Source organism: Giraffa tippelskirchi, chromosome 7 (assembly GCF_054371585.1).
Source record: "Giraffa tippelskirchi isolate mGirTip1 chromosome 7, T2T-mGirTip1v1.2.pri, whole genome shotgun sequence".
Classification (NCBI taxonomy): Eukaryota; Metazoa; Chordata; class Mammalia; order Artiodactyla; family Giraffidae; genus Giraffa; species Giraffa tippelskirchi.
Window position 1 is genome coordinate 99,373,878 of NC_137281.1, and position 21,001 is coordinate 99,394,878.

General features: G+C 39.7%; 1 protein-coding gene across 3 annotated transcripts in view; it reads right to left on the minus strand.

Moving 5' to 3' along the window:
• The window catches only part of INO80 (INO80 complex ATPase subunit), a 122,739-nt gene that overhangs the window by 30,566 nt on the left and 71,172 nt on the right, over window positions 1–21,001 (minus strand). For all 3 annotated transcript variants that reach the window (XM_081507654.1, XM_081507655.1, XM_081507657.1), the window contains exons 25-27: window positions 13,246–13,386; window positions 7,632–7,857; window positions 2,754–2,881 (exon numbers count right to left, since the gene is read on the minus strand). In XM_081507654.1, the coding sequence (XP_081363780.1) occupies window positions 2,754–2,881; window positions 7,632–7,857; window positions 13,246–13,386 (495 nt within the window). The remainder of the gene's footprint in view (window positions 1–2,753; window positions 2,882–7,631; window positions 7,858–13,245; window positions 13,387–21,001) is intronic.

A 21,001-nucleotide genomic window follows, 5' to 3' on the forward strand; every position in this document is an offset into this window, starting at 1 on the left:
CTGACGTGCTCCACAGCTCCACAGCGGAGTGCCAACAGCCCCACGCGAGCTCTGATTTCTGCCCTACTGTAAGTTTTTTCTTTCCTCTTTGATATACAAGATGCAAGATGTCCAGGGAAAAAGACAATCCCGAAAACTTTTTTTTACTCTAAAAAGTACAAACAAGTAAACAAAAACCACAACACCATAAGAATGAAGACTCAAGGCCAAGGTGAAGGTATTTTTTTCTTTTTAATACTCGGTCATGTTTTAAAGTGGAACATGGCTCTATGAAAGTTTACAGTGAAAGCTTCCATCATGAAAGTGACTGAAAAACCCATAATACTCTGAAAAGAACGAAAAATAAACCTAATCCTGCACTGCCTCAAGATCCACAACACATTTACACTTCTGTGAATGATTAGACATGTATTAAACACTGTGGGCACTGTAATTCTATGCCCAAAAAATAAATTTGGAGGACTAACCTCTTGGAATACAAACTGTGATTCATTTGCGTAAACAGTATTAAAACAAATAAACAGACTGAAAAAAAAAAACTTTTAAATTTAATGTTGAAGGAAAATAGTACAGTAGTAATAGGAATAGTATAGTAGTAAGGAAACTAGACAACAGTTCCACTTTAATTTTCCAGTACAAACAGTTGCAAAACTTGCTGGCTTCAGCATCCTAGATGCATGTTATACACATGGCTAAAGAATGTTAGCAGTTGTGAAATTCAGGCTTTGAATTGGCTTTTCCCTAATTTATAATTCCCCATAGAGTGATGCAACTACATTTAGAGAAGGTTCTCAAGCTGCCAGTATTTGCTAAGCCTACCCACACAGTCCCTCCCTTCTAAAAATCCTGCTGGATCCTAGAGACAGAGGGGACCCTGGTGAGTAGGGTTTAGAGCACTCATCCTGAACAAAACTCATCTTAAAATACTTTGAATTACTTATCTTAGTAATAAGTAATATTTATGAATACCTAGAAATGTGCAATATACAAAATAAGGGACTAAAATGCAGGACTCTGTCAAACTGAACCTATCCACACTCACCTTCATCTACCAGAGCTAGCTTATTTTTTGGTGGCACTCTCTTTTTCCTGGAACTTCCCTTTAACGTGAATCAGCTTTTAAGGCTTTATAACATATTGATATAGCCTTGGGGAAACAAGATCACGACTCCTTCACAAAATCCTTAGCATATTGCTTTTTTCTATAATTCTAATTAGTGAAACATTACTACTTCATCTATACTTTCCTGACTCTTCAGGAAAAGGCAAGAACATTTTATCTAAATGTTTATCTAAGTCCCACTGAAGGAAAGTTACTCATATTGTTTTGCCATCATTTAGTTTGAGCAGAATATTAAGGATTCAGACACAGACTTTCAGAACAAATATATGGATGCCAAGGGGGAAAGGGAGGAGGGTGGGAGGAACTGGAAGACTGCGATTGACACATACACGCTATTGAACTCTACTTAAAGCACTGTGGTGACTTTACAAGGAAGAAAGTCCAAAAGCGAGGGCATGTATTCATATGTATGACTGACTCATTTTGTTGTATAGCAGAAACTATCACAACATTGTCAAGTTACTATGACAGCATTCTAGAGGCTAAATAATTTTTATTAAACATAAACTGAGTGATTAAATTGACCTTGAATATCATTTGTTATGTCTCTTGCTAAAAGAAGTTGCCTGCTTATGTAAGAGCCTGCCACTGAATTCAGATAAACTCACTGTAAAATTCAGTGAGCCAGCCTTGGATTCTGAAGAACCTTAAATTTTTCCTATTGCTACCCTTCTTTCCTTCTGTATTGATAGAATCTCTAACTCTCTTATTTCTAGATAGGGATAATCATGGTCCAGTTTCTACTTATTTACTACCAACTAGTCTCTGGAGTAGCAGGGTTAAAATTTAAAGCCTTAGATAGTTAAAACACATGAAAAAAACATGAGAATATTTATACACTACTGACATCCAGGTGCTTTAGTCTCTTGACGGATGATTTTCCAACTTTTTTGCGCTAAAGACTTACTCTAGTGGTCTGTGATTATTATCCTCATTTTCACTCCTCTGTTTACGTGTCCATGACTTTCTCTCCCTCAAATAATACGCCCCCACTTCAGCAACAAGAAAGCAGAGCAAATGTCAACCCAGAGGTAACAAAAGAAACAAAATCTGTCCTGCAAAATAAGACAGAGCTATATCTCTCACTATAATCCAATGGTTGCCAACTTTGGTTATATATTAGAAGCACTCTGGGAGCTTTTAAATATCCCAATGCCTAGGCTTTGTTCCCAACTTTTTATATAAGAATCTCTGAGGATGGGACCAGACATTAATATTTGTTAAAGCTCTCCCAGAAGACTGCAAAATGTCATCAGGTTGAGAACTACTACACTAACTCAGGTAGAACAGCTGCTCTCTAATACAGAACTAATTCCAAATCTTGTTTTCCATATGGAATTTCAGAGGACTTTTCAAGAAATTCCTAGGCTCTGATCTACTTGAAAATTAGGGAATGTCTTCCCTAGTAAAGGGAGGGAAGAGGGGATTCTATTTCATTGCTATAAAGGAGGAAGAAGTCCTTTACACACTTTCATCTCCACCAGGAGTTGCTTCTTCTGTCTTTACAGATGGTAAAAGCATGAAGACAAGTTTGGTGTTTCCATTAAGCAGCACTGACGTTAGTCATACACATCTGATTCTTGCAAGTTAAATGCCAAAGTGTCCTAGTCCCCACAATTCTTTCTCCTACCTCCAGCAGGTCTATCATCCTGGTCATCTGGGAGTAGATAAGGACCCTATGTCCTTGAGACTTGAGCCGAGTCAGCAGGACATCAAGGGCATACAGCTTTCCACTGTCAGTGATGAGGCTCTCCTTGCCTAGGGAGAAGAAAAGGGGGAAGTGGAAAATTGTATTTAATTGAAGCAGCAAAATCACTCACTGCAGAGCTGTATGCAGCCAAAATTACTACAACCAGGATGCTTGTCCATCAGAAGAGCAGGAAAGTACTCTAGAGAAGAATGCAAAGTGCTTTTAAATCATATCCAGTAGTGCTCTGGGAAGAAACATCCTGAAGGGGGGAGGGAGGTCCCTTCCCAACTGACAGGACAATAAGACATTTGCTAAGCAGCTAAGATACCTGAAAATTTCCCTGTTCCACATTCTTATTCAAGAGACAGTAGGTCATGTGGACATCTAAGAGTAACATCCATGCCATACCTGCTGTAAGTGACCTGAGAAATCTGTTTTTCCTTTGTTCAACCTATCTCTAGGTATCTCTTTCTGCTAGTTCTATGGCTAAATTAAGGTTTACCTCCTGAAGGCATGAGAATATAGAGACACAAGGGCTGTTCTTCAGTTCAGTTCAATTCAGTCATGTCTGACTCTTTGCAACCCCATGGACTGCAGCACGTCAGGCTGCCCTGTCCATTATCAACTCCCAGAGCTTGCTCAAACTCATGTCCATCGAGTCGGTGATGCCATCCAACCACTTCATCCTCTGTCATCCCCTTCTCCTCCTGCCTTCAATCTATCCCAGCATCAGGGTCTTTTCCAATGAGTTGGCTCTTCGCATCAGGTGGCCAAAGTATTGGAGCTTCAGCTTCAGTATCAGTCCTTCCAATGAATATTCAGGACTGATTTCCTTTAGGATTGACTGGTTTGATCTCTCTGCAGTCCAAGGGACTCTCAAGAGTCTTTTCCAACACCACAGTTTAAAAGCATCAATTCTTCATCACTCAGCTTTCTTTATGGTCCAACTCTCATATCCATATGTGACTAATGGAAAAACCATAGCTTTGACTAGATGGACCTTTGTCGGCAAAGTAATGTCTCTGCTCTTTAATACGCTGTCTAGGTTGGTCATAGCTTTTCTTCCAAGGAGCAAGTTTCTTTTAATCTCATGGCTGCAGTCACCATCTGCAGTGATTTTGGAGCCCAAGAAAATAAAGCTCTTACCTGCCCCTAAAGACACTTAAACACCAAGAAATACACTAATAAACAAAACAAAAAAATAAAAAACACTCTCTTTCGGATGATTTCAAATAGGATGGCTGGTAAATATCATTATCCTAAGCTGTAATTTAATAAAGGCACTAGGGCTTTTTCAGAAAGACTCTGGGTTTCTGTGAAATGGAAGCTGCTCTCACTCACTAATTTGTGCCTTTCTCCTTCCTCCTCCCATTAAAAAAAAAAAAAAAGAAAAAAGGCATTTCAGCCAGAGATCTTTAGAGAACACTTAACTCAGAAATTTTCATCTTATCCATTCAGTATCATTCAACTCCCATCACATTTCAGGAAGTAGAGTTTCCTGTTTGCAGACTGGTCCATAAACATGCCCTGAACAATTGCTGATATTAGGAGGGGAAGAGATGAAACTTAGGGGGATGAGAGAGGTAAGAGTATATTTGGAGGTGGTTGTGGGACATAAGAAGGGAGACAGAAAGGCTAGAAATATCACATACACAACTACTAAAACTAAAACAAGAAAACTGTTAAGAAAAACATAGTGTCTACTTTTAGTTTCTAGGTTTGAACCTATGGTTTTTTTCCTCTGAACTACAGAAGCTGACTGTTGAGAGCAATCCAAAAGTTTTCAATGGTCATTTCTCTGTTCTCGCCACTATCTGCCAAGTGCACAACTGATTGTATAAACTGAATGAGAACGGATGTGCTGACAGCATCACAACAAATCATCAGCCACTCTGTTTTTCCTACAAAGCCACAGGTCCTGGATGTTTACTCCTCTGCACTACAGCCTGCCTTTTCCCACCTTCGGAACATTGCCAGGCCACATTTCTCTCCCTACCCCCACTCCCTGACGCTGTGGCACACACCTTTGTTCAGTCTCTTTGTTTGGTCCTGTTTAGATTATTGAAATGCTCTCCTTTTTGTTGGTCTCCTGATCAACACAATCAAATGACTGCAGCTGGGACAGAACCGACTGCTAAGCCCTCTTGCTGGCACCAGACAAGGAGGCCTGTATAAATTCCCAGTCTGATCAGGCAGGCAATGCTTTCATAACAACTCCAAGGGTTTCTCCTTGTCACAATCACCCTTCTCTTTTAATTGGGTTCCCTGGGGTCCCTCAATTTTGATAGCTCCTAAACATTCCCCACAGAGGTACCAATCAGCTTCAGACAATAAGTTTCCTTGTTTCTCATTAAAAGCACAGGAAGGGGGAAAAAAAGAAACCCATATATTTTTCAGTCACTGAGTAAGAGCGGGCAAGCTAAGAGCATCAGATTTCTGCAGCTTGCTTATCTCCTCTTTCCACTCGCATATACTCCCTCAAGACAAATATTTAAGCATATACAAATCTGTCTTGTATGTGAATTTTGAGAAGTTTCAATTCATCTCAAAATCACGATTCGATGATTTTCACACATTCTTGCTTCTCACATTTACTTTACTTTGCTAAGCAGAACGCACCGATGCTAGGATTAGGAAAACTCAAAGATGAAGATGTACATACACTTAGAAGAAGAGAACTCTGATGAACCTAAAAGAAGCAAGAAGCTGTACCTATTGTTAGCTTGTTACTGCTTAAGCGGGGGAGATGGAAGTGGATGGACTGATTTCTTTGGACTTGCCTGAAGGAAAAGATCTAAGAAGAAAGTGACCAGCAACATCCTTAAAACAGTTAAGCAGAAAAATGTTTTCTTCCATGGCACACATCAGTGCCTTCTGGGCCTGACATCCATTACCCAATTTTCAGGAGCTACCAAAGTTGCCCTGGACAAGAGCACCACCTGTAGCTAAGCAGGGCTTAGAGTTAAGAAGAGCACAATTCCCAAGAAATTAGGCTGATTCCGCCAAGTCAAACCTGGGCCCAGACCCTTCTTTAAAACAGAAGCTCAAAAAATGGTGAAATGAACAGACCTACACTACCATCTTGCAATCCTTCCTACAATCCTGCAATGCAATCTTATAGTATTTTCACTTAGACACAAGGGTTGGGTCACCGACAAAATGAATGTATCCAACGGCAGTAAAATTAGGGTAACAGATAAAAGACAATCTCCTTTTTCCAAAGAGAGGAGACTTTTGAAGGGACCGTACATACTTCTCTTGGTGAAACACAGAGACACATTCAAGGTGTGAAATCCAGGAGATTTTTGATCAGTCTTGCAAGGAATATAATGAAACCAACTCTTCCCAGAGAAACAGAAAATGTAAAAGTATAGAGGAAAGAGAGATAAAATACAGGTTCCAGTGACCCCCTCCACCCCCCACTGCCCTGCCCAGCCAGTCTACTAAGCACAATGGGGTCAGTGAGGAGCTGGTTGGTTCTCACAGTAAACAGCCAGTGAGGCTGGTGCTTTTTATCGATGCGAAAAGAACTCAGACACTTCCTGCTATTTAAACAAGGTCCATTTTTCTTTCAAAGAACAGGAAAAGCCACAAGAGATTCCCACAGCGCCAGCAATAAGCCTTCTCCTTGTGTACTGGGAACTTGGGAGTCAGAATGAAGAAGGGAGAAAGAAGAAATAAGGTGTTATCTTGTTTCTTTCAACACCTGTGCCCATCTTCTGCCTGGGACTCTGTGGTTTCCAAACCTGCTGGATTCTAGTCCTCTATTCCTACTACCATCCAGGCCTGCTTTACACCTGAGCTTCCCCTTATTTTCCAACAACAGACCTGCACCCACTGCTTTCATCTAATTTAAGTCAGATATGAAGTCATATAAATATTGCTCTTGTATACACAAAATGGTATCTTCCAGTTCAAAGCACCCCCAAAGCAACTAACAGGTTGACCCAAAGTCCCGCAACACTTGACGAAGTTAACATTAAACGGAATGTTAATGGAAACATTAAATGGAAAGGTTCTCAGCCTTAAAGCCTAGAACCCAGTTACCTATTAGAAACAGCAGAACCTCTCTTTTGAACCCTTAACTCTAGTTTACTTCCTTCATATGCCTGTAAGATGAACACAATCAAAGTGGCAGAGAAGTTGGACAACTGAAACAAACGTGGTAGCTTTAAGCTACTACTTCAGTGTGCCAGCAGGTGTAACAAAGAACATAAGCCTATGAACCCTGTATTCAGTTTCCTTAAAAGTAGTCTCACTAAAGCAAAGATGAAAACCTAGTTTCCTTTCAACCCTCAACCTTGACCCTAGGAGGTCTGGGAATCTGCTAGCATTTTGGCACAAAACACTGTTTTTCTTCTGGTTATCATTCAGATCTCGAGAGCTTCGTGCAGGACACTGTTTATGCTACTTAAACTAGGCTTTCTGTGAGTGACGACATTCTCATTCATTCCACTGGCAAGGGCACAAGACAACTGTACTCATTCGACCTAAAGCCTTTCTTACCAAGTTTATTTTCCTACACTCCCTGCACCGCAGCCCCATCCCCGCCCCAACCCGGCTCCCGGCCACTAAAGAGTGGTATTCCTTTCTCTTGTCAAAAGAGAGTATTTAGGCAGAAATCTAAAATAGATTTCTCTTTCCAGTCAAGTCATAAATTACTTAAGTATTCTTACCTATAGTCACTAAGGGTAAAAGAGGAAATAGAAACACCAAGAATTCTGAATTCCAAATATTTGAAACCACTGCATGAAGTTAACATGCTGGTTCTTCCCTTGCCAAAGCCATGAACATACGTCAGGAGAAAGGAGGACTCACCTGGAATTCTGATGAAAGACCAGCCATTCTGAGGCCTAATGCTCCACAGTCCTCCAGCTGGTTCTGGAAAAAACTGGGACCGTCGATTCAGCCAGTCTGCTGCCAGTTCAGGGGCCCCATTCAACAAACACTGCTTGGCTGCCAGACTCCCTCCTTCCTTCAGCACTCGCCGCTCATATTCTGCACTTCGGTCATTGCAGTAAGAATCCAATGGCACTGCGGTGACCTGCAGGGAAAGATTCATGTGAGATGGTTCTTTCACATTTTCCACACGCACTAAGCCCTCTGGGAACTTTGACTTTGAAATCAGACTTACGTGGATAATTCTTAGGTAGTGGTTTTAACTTCCCTGCTCTGACAAACTTAATAACTGCTTTAGTGAGCTTCCCCAGGTAAAAGGCCAATCTCCATAACATGAACTTGCAACAAACTAAGGATCCAGAGACTGCTGGAGTTTGCAGATAACTGGGATACCAGGTCAGGAGTAACTCTATCATATAGAGAGAGTCACTCTGCCATCTCCCTTCACTGCCAGACAGTGCTTTTGGCAAAGTTCTATAAGCCATACACAGTGTGGTGAGACCACAAAGGGAGTGTGAGACAGCCATCATTAAAGAACTGAAGAGTATCCTCCTGGTGCATCGGAAGCTGTCTTCAATGCATCTGTGGCGCAACGCCCCAAGTTTATCAACATTTCTTTTTCCTCTTCCCTGACCAGGCTGCTGACTGACAAACCCAATGGAAGATAAGAGACTCTTTCTTTCAGGATATAAGCTGTGGGGAGCACTAGGTGGTAGGGAAGGGAGAAAGCAGTTTCCAGAGAGTAGTGAGTTCATTTCTGGGCTAGGGCAGAGGCTTTGCACAAATTTTTATCTTACCACAAGATGCACCTACATTCAAATGCTGACCCCCAACAGAAAAGAAGTCTGTCAATTTAAAAACTTCAACTTTAATTCTTTTTTAATGACCTGAGTCTATTTCCACTCTAATAAGCAACTATGCACTCAATTGTCTGTGAATCATCTGTTAAGGAATCTGAGGTTACCTTTTGTTAAAATTTGGAGGTTTTGATTATGTGTAAGCCCAGGTTGATAAAAAGGCTAAAGTCTCATTATTAGCAGAAAATTGCTCAGAAGAGTCATGGAGCTAGACCAAGGGATAGGAAGAATGTGGCTAGAAGGAACAAGGGCAAAGAGATGGGAGAGATCAGAACATAAAGTACTGTACCTAGTTATAAAGTCTTATTGTTTCTATTATTTTTTAGAAGTTAGACATTTACAAAAATCTACCTTGCTACTAACTTTTCTATTTTTATGCTCATCAATATTGGGCAATGATTGTCAGAAGACCCTTCTTGGGAGCTTATCTAATGTGCTGATTCTGATCCAGGTCTAAGGGAGGAGTCACTAGTTCTAGGTTTTTGACACACACCCAAGCATCTCATAGTGTTCATGGCAGGAGGAGAAGGGGGCGACGGAAGACAAAATGGTTGGATGGCATTCACTGACTCAATGGACATGCATTTGAGCAAACTCCAGGAGATGGTAAAGGACAGGGAAGCTTGGCATGCTGCAGTTTATGGGGTTGCAAAGAGTCACAACTTAGCAACTGAACAACAACAAAGCCAAACGTTGAGAAATCCTGCCTTGGAGCAGATGAACAAACAGATAGCTAACTATGGGGCCGCTAACTCTGCTGGAAACTAGTTGTACTAGTGTTAGTCGTTCAGTCGTGTCCGACTTTTTGTGACCCTATGGATCGTAGCCCACCAGGCTCCTCTGTCCATGAGATTCTCCAGGCAAAAATACTAGAGTGGGCTGCCATGCCCTTCTCCAGGGGATCTTCCCGACCCAGGGATCAAACCCAGGTCTCTCGCATTGCAGGCAGATTCTTTACCATCTGACCCATCAGGGAAGCCCTGGTGGAAACCAGAGGATACCAAAACTGGAGAAAGAACATCATTTACCAATAACCAAAGAGTACACTACTCTGGCTTGCAGATGAAGCTAAACTGAGTTTGCTAGAAAGCAGTGCCATCTATGGTCCAGATGCAAAACTACAGTGAGTAGCCAGATGGGACCCCACACTCCAAAACCTAGAAGTGTGAAGTGAAAGTCACTCAGTTGGGTCCAACTCTTTGCAATCCCATGGACTATACAGTCCATGGAATTCTCCAGGTCAGAATACTGGAGTGGGTAGCCATTCCCTTCTCCAAGGGATCTTCCCAACCCAGGGATCGAACCCAGGTCTCCCACATTGCAGGCGCATTCTTTACCAGCTGAGCTACCAGGGAAGCTCCCAAAACCTAGAAAGGCACAGGCATAAATCAATTTACCTAGATAGTGCTAAGAACAGGTTTTAGTAATCTCATATCACATTTACCCACTCCAAAAAGAGTTTGTTCTCTTGCTTTCAAGTTATTCATTTTTTCCCACTGAAAGTTGAGAATAGGCAAATAAAGACTGAAAACACAAGGCAGATGATTAAAAATTTTACACTCAAAGATGACCGCTTTAATTTTCTTTAAATTTTACTGAAGTACAGTTGATTTACAATGTTGTATTAATTTCTGCTGTATAGCAAAGTGACTCAGTTATACGTGTATATATATTCTTTTCCATTACGGTTTATCACAGGATATTGGATACAGTTCCTGTGCTATACAGTTGGCCCTTGCTGTTTACCCATCCTATGCATAAAATAATTTGCATCTGCTAATCCCAAACTCCCAATCCTTTCCTTCCTCCCCCTTCTCCCTTGCTATTTTAAGAAAAGCAGAACATACAATGGAATTATATAAAAACTTTGGGCCCATGTTCTTGAGATGAAAAATCAAAAGCTAGAAAATCATGAAGGAACAAGGCAAAAACAGTGACACAGGAAAGAATGTTTTTCCTGTCTGGACTCAATTCTAGACACTCTTTTACAGTTTAAAAATAAAACAACTTTTTCTAGTTATAAACGTTCGCCTATTTTCCAATTTCATTTTGCTGATAGCCTTCCAAATTTAGGATTAAAAACTAGGAGTTTTTGAAGGCACAGCTCATAGTGAAATATTTTTTAATGTTTTGTTAACCTTACTTGGCAGGAGCCCTGAATCAAGATATATACAGAATCACAGAATGTCATGCTTTAAGTACGTAAGCAGTGAATCCACAAGGTCCAAAAGGAGGTAACACGGCCATTTCTACTTAAATCATGCCTTCCAAGTCAGCTCTATCCTAAACAGCCAACCTCCACTCATTCTGCCCACCCCAAGCAGCCTTCCCGACTGCTCAGAAGCAGAGGAGATGAAGTATGACATACCATTCCTGCCTCCCCACAAATGGAAATGCACACTCCCTTTCGTCTCACATGAGCTGACCCCTGTTGCTTGCTTCATTAACTTCCTAAACTCTAGTATCTTTAGGGGCTGCCTCCTCAAGCATTCAGCGCGTCCTTCCTGAGGACATGTAGATTCCTGCTCTAGCTTTAAGAAGCGTGACCGCTCCAAGCGCTTTAGTTTTTTGGTATGATGAATTCCCAGGGTCTTAGTTTATTAACCTTGCAGAACGATTTCCTCAGCTAATGATAATTCCTTCCTTAGTGACACAGTTCTTCCTGAACTGACTCTTAAGTTTTCACAGCATGTGCCATGGAAATTAATTTGTCTTAACTCAAGGCCAGGGTTGAGGCTTCAAAGGAAATCAGATAGGTTAGAAATCAATATAATTAAAATATTTCATGATATTTTACATCCCAGGCCTGACCTGAAGACGTGTATAAAACATTCAGACATGTTAAAAACTTTTCTTCCCGTCCTTGTAATTATGGGGTGATTACTCCCATTTCAGATTTAGCACAAGCTACTGAAGAAACTCTACAAACAAGTATGGGGAGAGGGGCTGAAAAGGAAAGGGTGCTGGAGAGGAACCCTTCAGCCAGATGAGAAAAGCTTTCTCTTGCTTCCTGCTTGCCCCTACACCTTTACACGATTATAGTCTTCTTCAAGTTACTATTGCTTTTTAGGGAAATATCAGTACCAGACATGATAGTTCAGACTTCAGGCTCCTCAGAAACAATAATTAAGTATAACAGTGGGAATTTTTATGTGTAAATATGTCAGGAAAGTGGGGTTATTCTTCAGAGTGGTTGGCTACAGAGCTCCAAGTGGTATAAATGAAAAATTTTATGTCCATAAATGCAATTACAGTCCAGGACAGTTCACACTTTATTGGCGCCATAAAACATGGGGAATATGAGAAGTAAAAATGTCCTTACAACCCTCTCTCAAAAATCCAGACTTCCTCTTCTAGGTCTCTCTGTATACATTACAGATTAGAAGAATAAAAAAGGAAACAACTACACAACTATGAAGCCTGAAGGCTGCTTTCTATGGAAGCACTTGGCTTTAAATGTTGCCCAGGAAAAGTGCTTTTCCCTACATCAATTTAAGCTTCAAATACCAAGAATGCTTTGGAAGAAGTGGGTACATACAAAACACAAATACTTTCTGGGTAATCAATATAAATCAAACAAAGTTGATCATGGAAAGAGAATCACGTTTGTGTAGCACAGGATCAGCAAAGAAATTCAGGCAGGTAGGAATCAACGGGCCTCAGTACTATCATCTCATTTCTACCTGTCATCTTTCTTTGGACCCTATGCCAGATTCTGACCTTTGATAACTTAATAAAGTAAGGATGTAAGCTTTTATAAACAGTGGTAGAGAAACATCACAAAGAAGATTTAAAGTCTTCACCTTCTTTGAATGGAACTGTGAAAACAGTAGTCTTGCTAGTATAAGTGGAGAAAACAAGATAAAAACACAGACTTCTTTGTGGTTGTAAGAGAGCTTCTGCCTGGCTCTGATCAGAAAGACATAAAAGAGTGGAAGATGTAAGCAAAGTAAACAGCCGCAGTGTTCCGGGACAGCCTTTGCAGTGACACTGTCAGCTATCACCAGAGGGCCCTGTTTTGATAAACAGGGTATTAGGAAGGATCTAAGAGCTGTTTAAAGTTGAAGCCACAATAGAAATTACTCCCAATCTACAAGTAAGACTACAACTACTGAATGGAAGATATGGCACAACAGTCACTTTTCAGAGGGAACATACTTGTGAAGGATAGTCCAGGCAGGGCTTTTGAAGAAAGCTAAGAAGTTTCTTGATGCTGGAGTGTTAGGTTTCCCTTTGTTATATGGAGTCTATACCAAGGCGATAAGGCCAGATCAAATCTCCTTCCCAATCCGGCCCCAGTCTCTGAAAAACCTTCAAAAACCTCAACACAGGTGACAAATGGCTCCCTCTCCTTTTCAAATATTCCACTGTCCCTGTCCCTGCTACTGGGTGGTAATCCATCTGACAGATGGCCTGCTCCCATGGTAGTTTAGAATCCCGGACTAAATAAGAGGAACTGCACAGACACAACATCAGAGAAAGAAGACACTTCTAGCTGCCATACAACGGTTCTCAAACCAACACAATTCAAAGTGAGGGATACTGTCTTAGGAAAGCTAGGATCACACATCCTCTTTCTAAATACTGAGCATTCTCATTAAGACATGGATCCCCTGAAAACTGGTTTCTTTCTTTAAACACCACCTATTTTATTGCTTCTCTACTGCGGCACTTACTCGTGGACTGGCCACACACAAAAAAGATGGCAGCTCAGTGAGCAGGCAGCAACGAAGCGAGGAGGTAGCTGATCTCCGCTGATGGATGACCTGGTCTGAGTAGCCACTCACTGCTTTACAGTGGCTGCTGAAAACCAGAGACTACAAAACAAAGATGCAAATTAGTGCTATTGACAACTGTTTAATGTAAGCAAAACTGAAAAAAAGTCACAGTCAAGGTTCATGCTAATTTCAAAATGTGCTTTTATCAATGTACTTTAAGTAAATGTCATCTCTAATTCTACCTTTTTCTGGAAGTGAATACTGTTTATTATAAACAGTTACAGCAAATTTTTCATTAGACAAAACAACATTTTGTGTATCTCAGGGGAAAATTTGTTCATTGTTAAACTGTCGATACAAACCCATATTTTGAGTTAAAAACGATGACCAACAATATTTCCTCCCAAATTCTTTTAGGCAGATGAGTTTAGTATTACATGAGTGTACTAACAATGCTGTATAGTTCTAGCAAGGTTAGATGTTCTATTTATTTGGAGACATCAATACAAGTGGTCAGGAACAAGAAACAGTATCTCTTTAGCTTCTCTAACTACCATTTAAAAAATTAAATACTTTACTTACATTACTGTATGAATTCATTTTAAGAGACTTAAAGCTCATGTTAACGCTTCAGTTTGCAGTCATTCATATGAAAGATTTTTAAGTATGCAATGTTCACATACAAAGAATCAGTCAGTGGGATTAGAGTACTGTATATTGTAGATGCAGCTCTTTCTTCAGTTCAATGTTAGACATCTTATCTTTTGATCTTCATTCTTGATTATTTCATTTATCTGTCTTACTGGTTTCTCAAGGCAAGTTAGTATACAAATAACTATAACAAATAACCATATGAATGAATAAAAAAAATTGCAAGAAGAACAGTAACCAGGACCCACTACAGGAGAATAACAGTTATAATTCCAGTACCAAGTGTCCAGTACCAAATCTCCTCAAAGCCTCTTTGTAAGTATCTTCTCCTAAAGTACATGGGTTCTTCAGGATCACAGTTTGAAAGACGCCATCTCAAGTGTCTAGTAAGACAGGTGCATCATAATCTACTTTAAAGAAGCAATCAGCATCTTCTAAGTAACAGTCATGAACAAACTGAAAGGCTTTAACTGCTTCCTGCAGGGTTGGGATGCCTTTAGTGATTTCTAATCACACAGTTCGGAAGTCTTTACAACCCTTTATTACAATGCTGGACTCAGGTAGCTTTGACAGGTTTGGTAATTTTCTCCAGATGTTGAGGTCCAATCATTAACCAGGAAATAATGTTAATCTTCTGATATCATTTTTCAATAATATTTATATTCTCTTTATGTTGGCTAGCATCTGCACTGAGGTTAACCACCTTTCTACATATTTATCTCCATTATCATCCAAATGCCTGAGGATCATTATGAAGATAAATAGACCAGGAGTCGCCCTGTTCTTTCAATATTGAATACTGACAAGCTAGGATCAATTACAAAACAAAACAAAAACCCTATTGTTGACACAAGAGTTGAAGGTTAAAAAAAAAAGAATATATATATACAGACACACACACATATATATAGCCAATTTTCTTGTTTTTTTGGAAGTTCACTTCTGACTATTAGTAACAGTTCTTGCCCCTCCGGGGGTGAAGATGACACAAGCTCATGTGTAGTATTTCAAGGCTGCTAGCTGCAGTGTCCACCACCACCCAAGTGGCTGAGACGGCAGCAGTGGCGGGCCTAAAGACTGAATTCTTTACTAACTTTTAAAGACCAGTATCTAAACAGTATCTCAGTCAAGAATCTCTTAAAGTCAACCTTGTTTTCAGTATTCTTAAATGGCAAAATCCAACAGGTAAGAGATGAAAAGAATGACTATTTCCTTCAATTATTTTCTCTTCAACATTGTACCTATTAATATAAAGGGATACAACAGTCACTATAGGGAGTCTTTTAAACATACTATTTTGCTTGTGATACCTTTCTGGAAAAAAGTCTAATGATAATTTTATTTCTGGGGTGGTCATTCCTAAATTAGGATGTGTTCATTTGTCTTATCTCAGCTAGGTTAAGATGGGATTCTCATTTGGAGTCACTAAATCAAGGTGATCTGCAGCTGATCCCAGATTTAAAAAATAATTCACTAGTTTAAAATGTTCAACATACATAAGCCTTAGCTTTTGAGAAACCCTGACTACTCCTAGTACATTTCACTCATCTATACTTTTCTAGATTATTTTCTCTTAATATTGGTTTTACTACATCTTCCCTAGTACAGGTGGTCCTTGGTACCATACTGCCTCATTTCCTTCACACAATGACATGAAGGGCTAGGTACTGCTAGATACAGAAAAATTTAGTGTTTAATACAGAAGAACATAAAGGACAGCTTAGGCACTACTGTGTGGGATACGGGCGGGTGGGTGGTACAGAAAAAAAGGTTTATTACTTTTTTAGTCTATTTTGGCCTAAAACAGATTAGAAAAAAAGAATGCCACACAATGAGAGATGTGACTTGGTAATAAAGTAGTCACAGGGTTTGCTCTTCTGTTGTCCCTTCCTCATGTCCTGGACTATCTTATTACTCTGTAGGCACTGGCAATTGTGTGTCTTGCTGCCAGCACCACAATATGCACACAAGTGAAGGCAGGCTTCGTTAAGAGTCTTCTGGCATCATGCAAGTCTCAAGTGAAAATCACAAAGCAGTATGATAGGCCCCACAGCGGCATATTTCTTGCCACAGTGTAGCAGAGAACACACTGTTATCCCCTCAGATACAGACCTGCCCACTTAACAAGGGGCCATATTTTGTTTTCCATGTCTTATTTAGAATTAAAAAGAGTACTTATGCTAACGTTAGGTCTTCATTACTTAGAAATTAATTTTCTGCTTTTGCTCTTAAAGAACACATCAAACTCAAATATAGAGAAATTGTCTCACTTAAAATGAAAGGGCATAGTGTTTACAGACCAATTGCTAAGATTACATGGATTCTATTTTCACAGACGGAAATACAGAAAAACTCTGAAAACAATGGTTTTCCAGAGCTTTCCACAAGGGGTGCTGGCAGCTCTCATGATTTCAGGAAATGATGATATAGATACTGCAGTTGCAAATTAACATCTAGCAGAGGAGTTTTTGGAAACTCCCTGTTTGGGAGATTCTTCATCAATAGCCATTCAAAGCTCTCTAACCATTTAAGAGAGTACAGTGTTTAAAACTTAAAAAAAAACACATCACTTTTTCCAAAACAACTCTTTATGTTTAGATCCTTTTGTATATTTTAAACTGCAAAATCTGAAATGCCCTCAATTTCTATGAGTTAGCTGGCTCACTAGAGTTGTAGTGAGGCGGTTAACTCATATAATACCTAAGCAGACCATTACCATGACAACAGTTTCACAGAGATTGGGATAGGAAATGAAATCAACACTGTACCCTTTCTGCCAATTACCATTTTTAACATATTATTTAACTGGATATAGTATAAAATCTGTTCTGCCTCCCCGAAAGATGGCTCAATGGTATATTTCCTATATATTCTGGTTTTCATCTTTAGTCTTCAAAGCAAAATAAGATTAAAAAGAAAAAAAAAAAGATTCATGTGTGTGAGACTTGCACTCTAACCCTTGCAAAACTGTACAAGAAAGGAGCTCTGGTGAGAGCCCACACTGGGGAGGGAGGTATATAAGAATGAATTCACAAGTTGTGAACTGAACACTATTCCTGCTTGAACTCATCACCAGTAAAGCAGGGTAGAGAACAATGAGGGTTAGTGGCTTCTGTATCACAAGCATCACAAGAAAAGGACAATCAGGAAAGCACTTACATCCAGTAAGAGATTTTAAAAGGCCCTAACTTTGTTCAAAATACTCCTAAAGTGTCATCTGATCTGTGTCCTTAGCCTAGTTTTAGTTTCTTGATGTTTTTGTATACCCCCCAAAGCCAGTATTATGAGAATGGTACTTCTTCGAACTCTGTAACACAGGATTCAAATTTACCATTCACTGCCGGGTAAGAAGAGTTTTACAGGTATACTCGGTGGGGAAAAAAGAGCTTCCCACTGTTAAGATTCATTCACATCCACGAGTGGCAAGAAAGATGGGAGGATTGGATTAGACTCCTGACTATAACTTAGGTAATATGTGATTTAAAGATAGACTACCGAGAAAAAGAGGACAACATGTAGGTAAGTCAACATTCATTAACTTCCTCCTCAGAGGAATAAGAAAAAAGTGTTCACCTTGATCTGATGATAGGACACTGTATGGAGACAGGCTGCTGGAACAATACCTACTACTATTTATAACATAAAATACATGAAGGCACAGAAGAGAACAAAATAAACGGTTTTCTGCAATAAGAGGATAAAAGTGAATATGAAAAAAATTAATTCAAAGTTAATCTGATAGCTCCAAAGGAATTTGATTCAGAATTATTATTTGAGGGCTTCCTTGGTGGCTCAGTGGTGGAAAGTCTGCCTGCTAATACAGGAGACAGGGGTTTGACCCCTGATCCGGGAGGATCCCACATGCCATGGTGCTACTAAGCCTGTGCACCAGAGCCTAGAAGCCACAACTACTTAAGTCCAGACGTCCTAGAGCTCTGCAACAAGAGAAGCCACTGCGATAAGAAGTCTATGCACCTCAACTAGAGAGCAGTCCCCACTCTCTGCAACTAGAGAAAAGTCTGCACAGCAATGAAGACCCAGTACAGCCAAAAATAAAAATTATAAAAAAGTTATTATTTGAATAGTATAAGATAAAGTATCCTGGCACTCACTTTTGATTTTAGCATTTCCCTTTGTCTCTTCTCTCAGGTTTGTTTGCTTGAGAATAATCCCCAACTTTAAAGACTGATTTTGAACATGGAATCAGGATTCATGTTTCCCCATCAAAACACTGAAACAAATTTGCATTTACTATGCATATAAAACAAGGCCACTCTACTTCATAGTATCACAAAAGAAAGCAAAAGCAAAACAATGGAGCTGGAGAAATAGCATCTCTACAGCATTATGTTTCCAAATAATCGAAGTTACATAATCAGAACTAAGTAGGCAAATCAAATGAAAATGAAAGATAAAAGAACAGAGCCTGCAATGAAAAAAAATTGTTCACAAAGAGTTAGGGCTTATGAGCAATGAATTCTGGCTGAAGATAAATGGCATATATTATATTGTATTAATGGTTTCCCCAGCTGACATTTGCTGTGGCTAACAAAACTGTGAACAGACAGGTAACATGGAGAGCAGGGAGTGATGATGCCAGCATCACTTCCAATTTAAGAACTTTCATGGTATCACAGTCAGAACTCATCTATCGCCTAAGCCAAAATCTCACAACAGAGAATACCAAAACAAACTTGGTAATGAAGTAACTAATATAAAAGGCACTGAGGCTCCTCCGTACTCTCTCTCCTGAATCACTCACTCTGGGGGAAGCCAGCTGCCATGTCATGAGGACACTCAAGCAGCCCCATGGAGAAGTCCACATTTCAAGGAACTGAGTCCTCCAACCAAAGTGGGCACCAAAATACCAGGCATATACATAAGCTGGTACTATGGCTCCAGTCAATCTTTCAGGTAACTGCAACCCTAGCTGATATTCTGACTGCAACTTCATAAGATTTTCTGAGTCGGAACCACCTACCTAAGCTTCTCCCAAGTTTATGACCAACAGAAACTATGAGATATTAAAAATGTTCACTGTTTTATGCTGCTAGGTTTTGGGGTAATTTGTTTTATAGGTATAGATAACTATTAATACTACAGGGGTAATAGCCACAACTGACACCCTTTTTGCAATTACTCTCTGAGATGTCTAAAAATTAGCTTCTTTCTGCTGGTATATTTCTTATTCCCAAGAAATGCCTCTAGATCTCAGTTCAAATGCATGGCAAAAACAACCAATGTGCAATAAACTCAATGCATGAACAAACAAGTTACCAATGCCACCCATATTTCCCAACCTCCAAGGAAAGTTAGAACTCTCCAGAAAATTTTATTTTAAATAGAGAGGAAGATTATACTTCTAATTTTAAGTTGGAGGACATTCCCTCAGATAAGAAAACATACAAAATTCCAAAGGGAAAAAAAAACATCTTCGTGGTCCAGTGGCTAAGACTCTGAGCTCACAATGCAGGGGGCCTGAGTTCAATCTCTGGTCATGGAATTAGATCCTACATGCCACAGCAAAAAGTTCACATGCTGCAGCTAAGGATCCCACACCTGCAACAAAGATCAAAGATCCTGAGTGCGGCAACTATGACTTGGCACAACCAAATAAATTAAAAAAAAAAAAAAAAGACAGAATTGAGGGATTTTTCTTTGGTCACGCCACTTGGCATGTGGATCTTAGTTCTCCAACCAGGGATTCACCCCCTCCATTGGAAGATGGAGTCATAACCACTGGACCAACAGGTAAGTCCACCAAAAATGGCAGAATTATTTAATAGCATTTTTTTTTTTAATGTTCAGCTTGGTTTCAGTCTTTCTGGATCTTGTAAAATATTCTTTGTGTTTGAGAAGTAGCTTTCTATTAATTAAAGAGCGCCTACCTGAACACTGGTTCTCTACCATGTAAAAGGGACAGTTAATCACTTTTGCATCCTTTATCAATCATCTTTCTTGTATGTTTGATTTCCCTTTTAACTGCCTTCTTCCTTTTTCATCTTCAAATCTGAGTCTCCTTTCTCTTACAAACCTCAGCTTTACCCAACCGTCTCTCCTGAAAGGTCTTCCTATTCTTTTTGATTGTCATACTCCATTACCCACTTCCTAACCAGAATCTCTCTCCCTGTAAATCCCTGCACCTGGGCCTTCTCTATTCTACCTGCACTCATAACATCAAAGAGCTCCTAATCTCACTCGTAAGTGTTCTCCTGGAATTTTAGTTTAATACTCTCCTTATCACAGATCCCCATGTCCAATATTTCCTGTTGTCATAATCTTAAGATTAGTCATCAAATAGCAATGGCAGAGATCTCCACTGATGAGCTGTAATGACGAGCGATTTCACAGCCTTCCTAAAACCAACCACCAGATTATTCCTTCCCAAAGCTTGATAGTAGCCACCAAAACTTTATCCCCCAAGGATTAGAACTGTAGCATCTACTGGAGAAGGTGAACCAAAAAAGGTTGAAACTCCTGGTTTAACATCTACATCCTACTAGACTGGCATTCAAAGATTTCTTGGGAAGAAAGGTGACTTATCCAGCCTTTTTTCTCACCACTGCTCTTTATTTTGGCTCAAATCTTTAACTTGGAATATTCTTCCTCCTATCCAGGTCCTTACCACTCAAGATCCAATTTTAAACAATACCATTTCTATAAAAGATTATTTTTGTCTGTTTTAACCTAAAGTGATCTTCCATCCTGAACTTTACCACTAGTCACCTACTATTATTTTGGCAGTGTAATTATGTCTTCAACGCTGATCTTGACTCATTTTTTATTTCTAAAGTCCTTTCAATTTTGTGCATGTCTTTTTACCATATGCATGAATGATTTTTCAAACTAGAAAATAGAGACTATGATTGTTAACACACCTTGCCCACAACAGGCACTGATGCGTGGCAAGTTCAGAAACCACACTGACTACAGTCCTTTCTCTTTGTAGGAGCCACTGGGGGAAGGCTACTCTGAAGGAGCATGAGAAAAACCCAACCTTAAGCCAAGATCACATTCCACCCCTGGAGATTCTTTCAGTCAACAAGCTCTTCTGATACACATA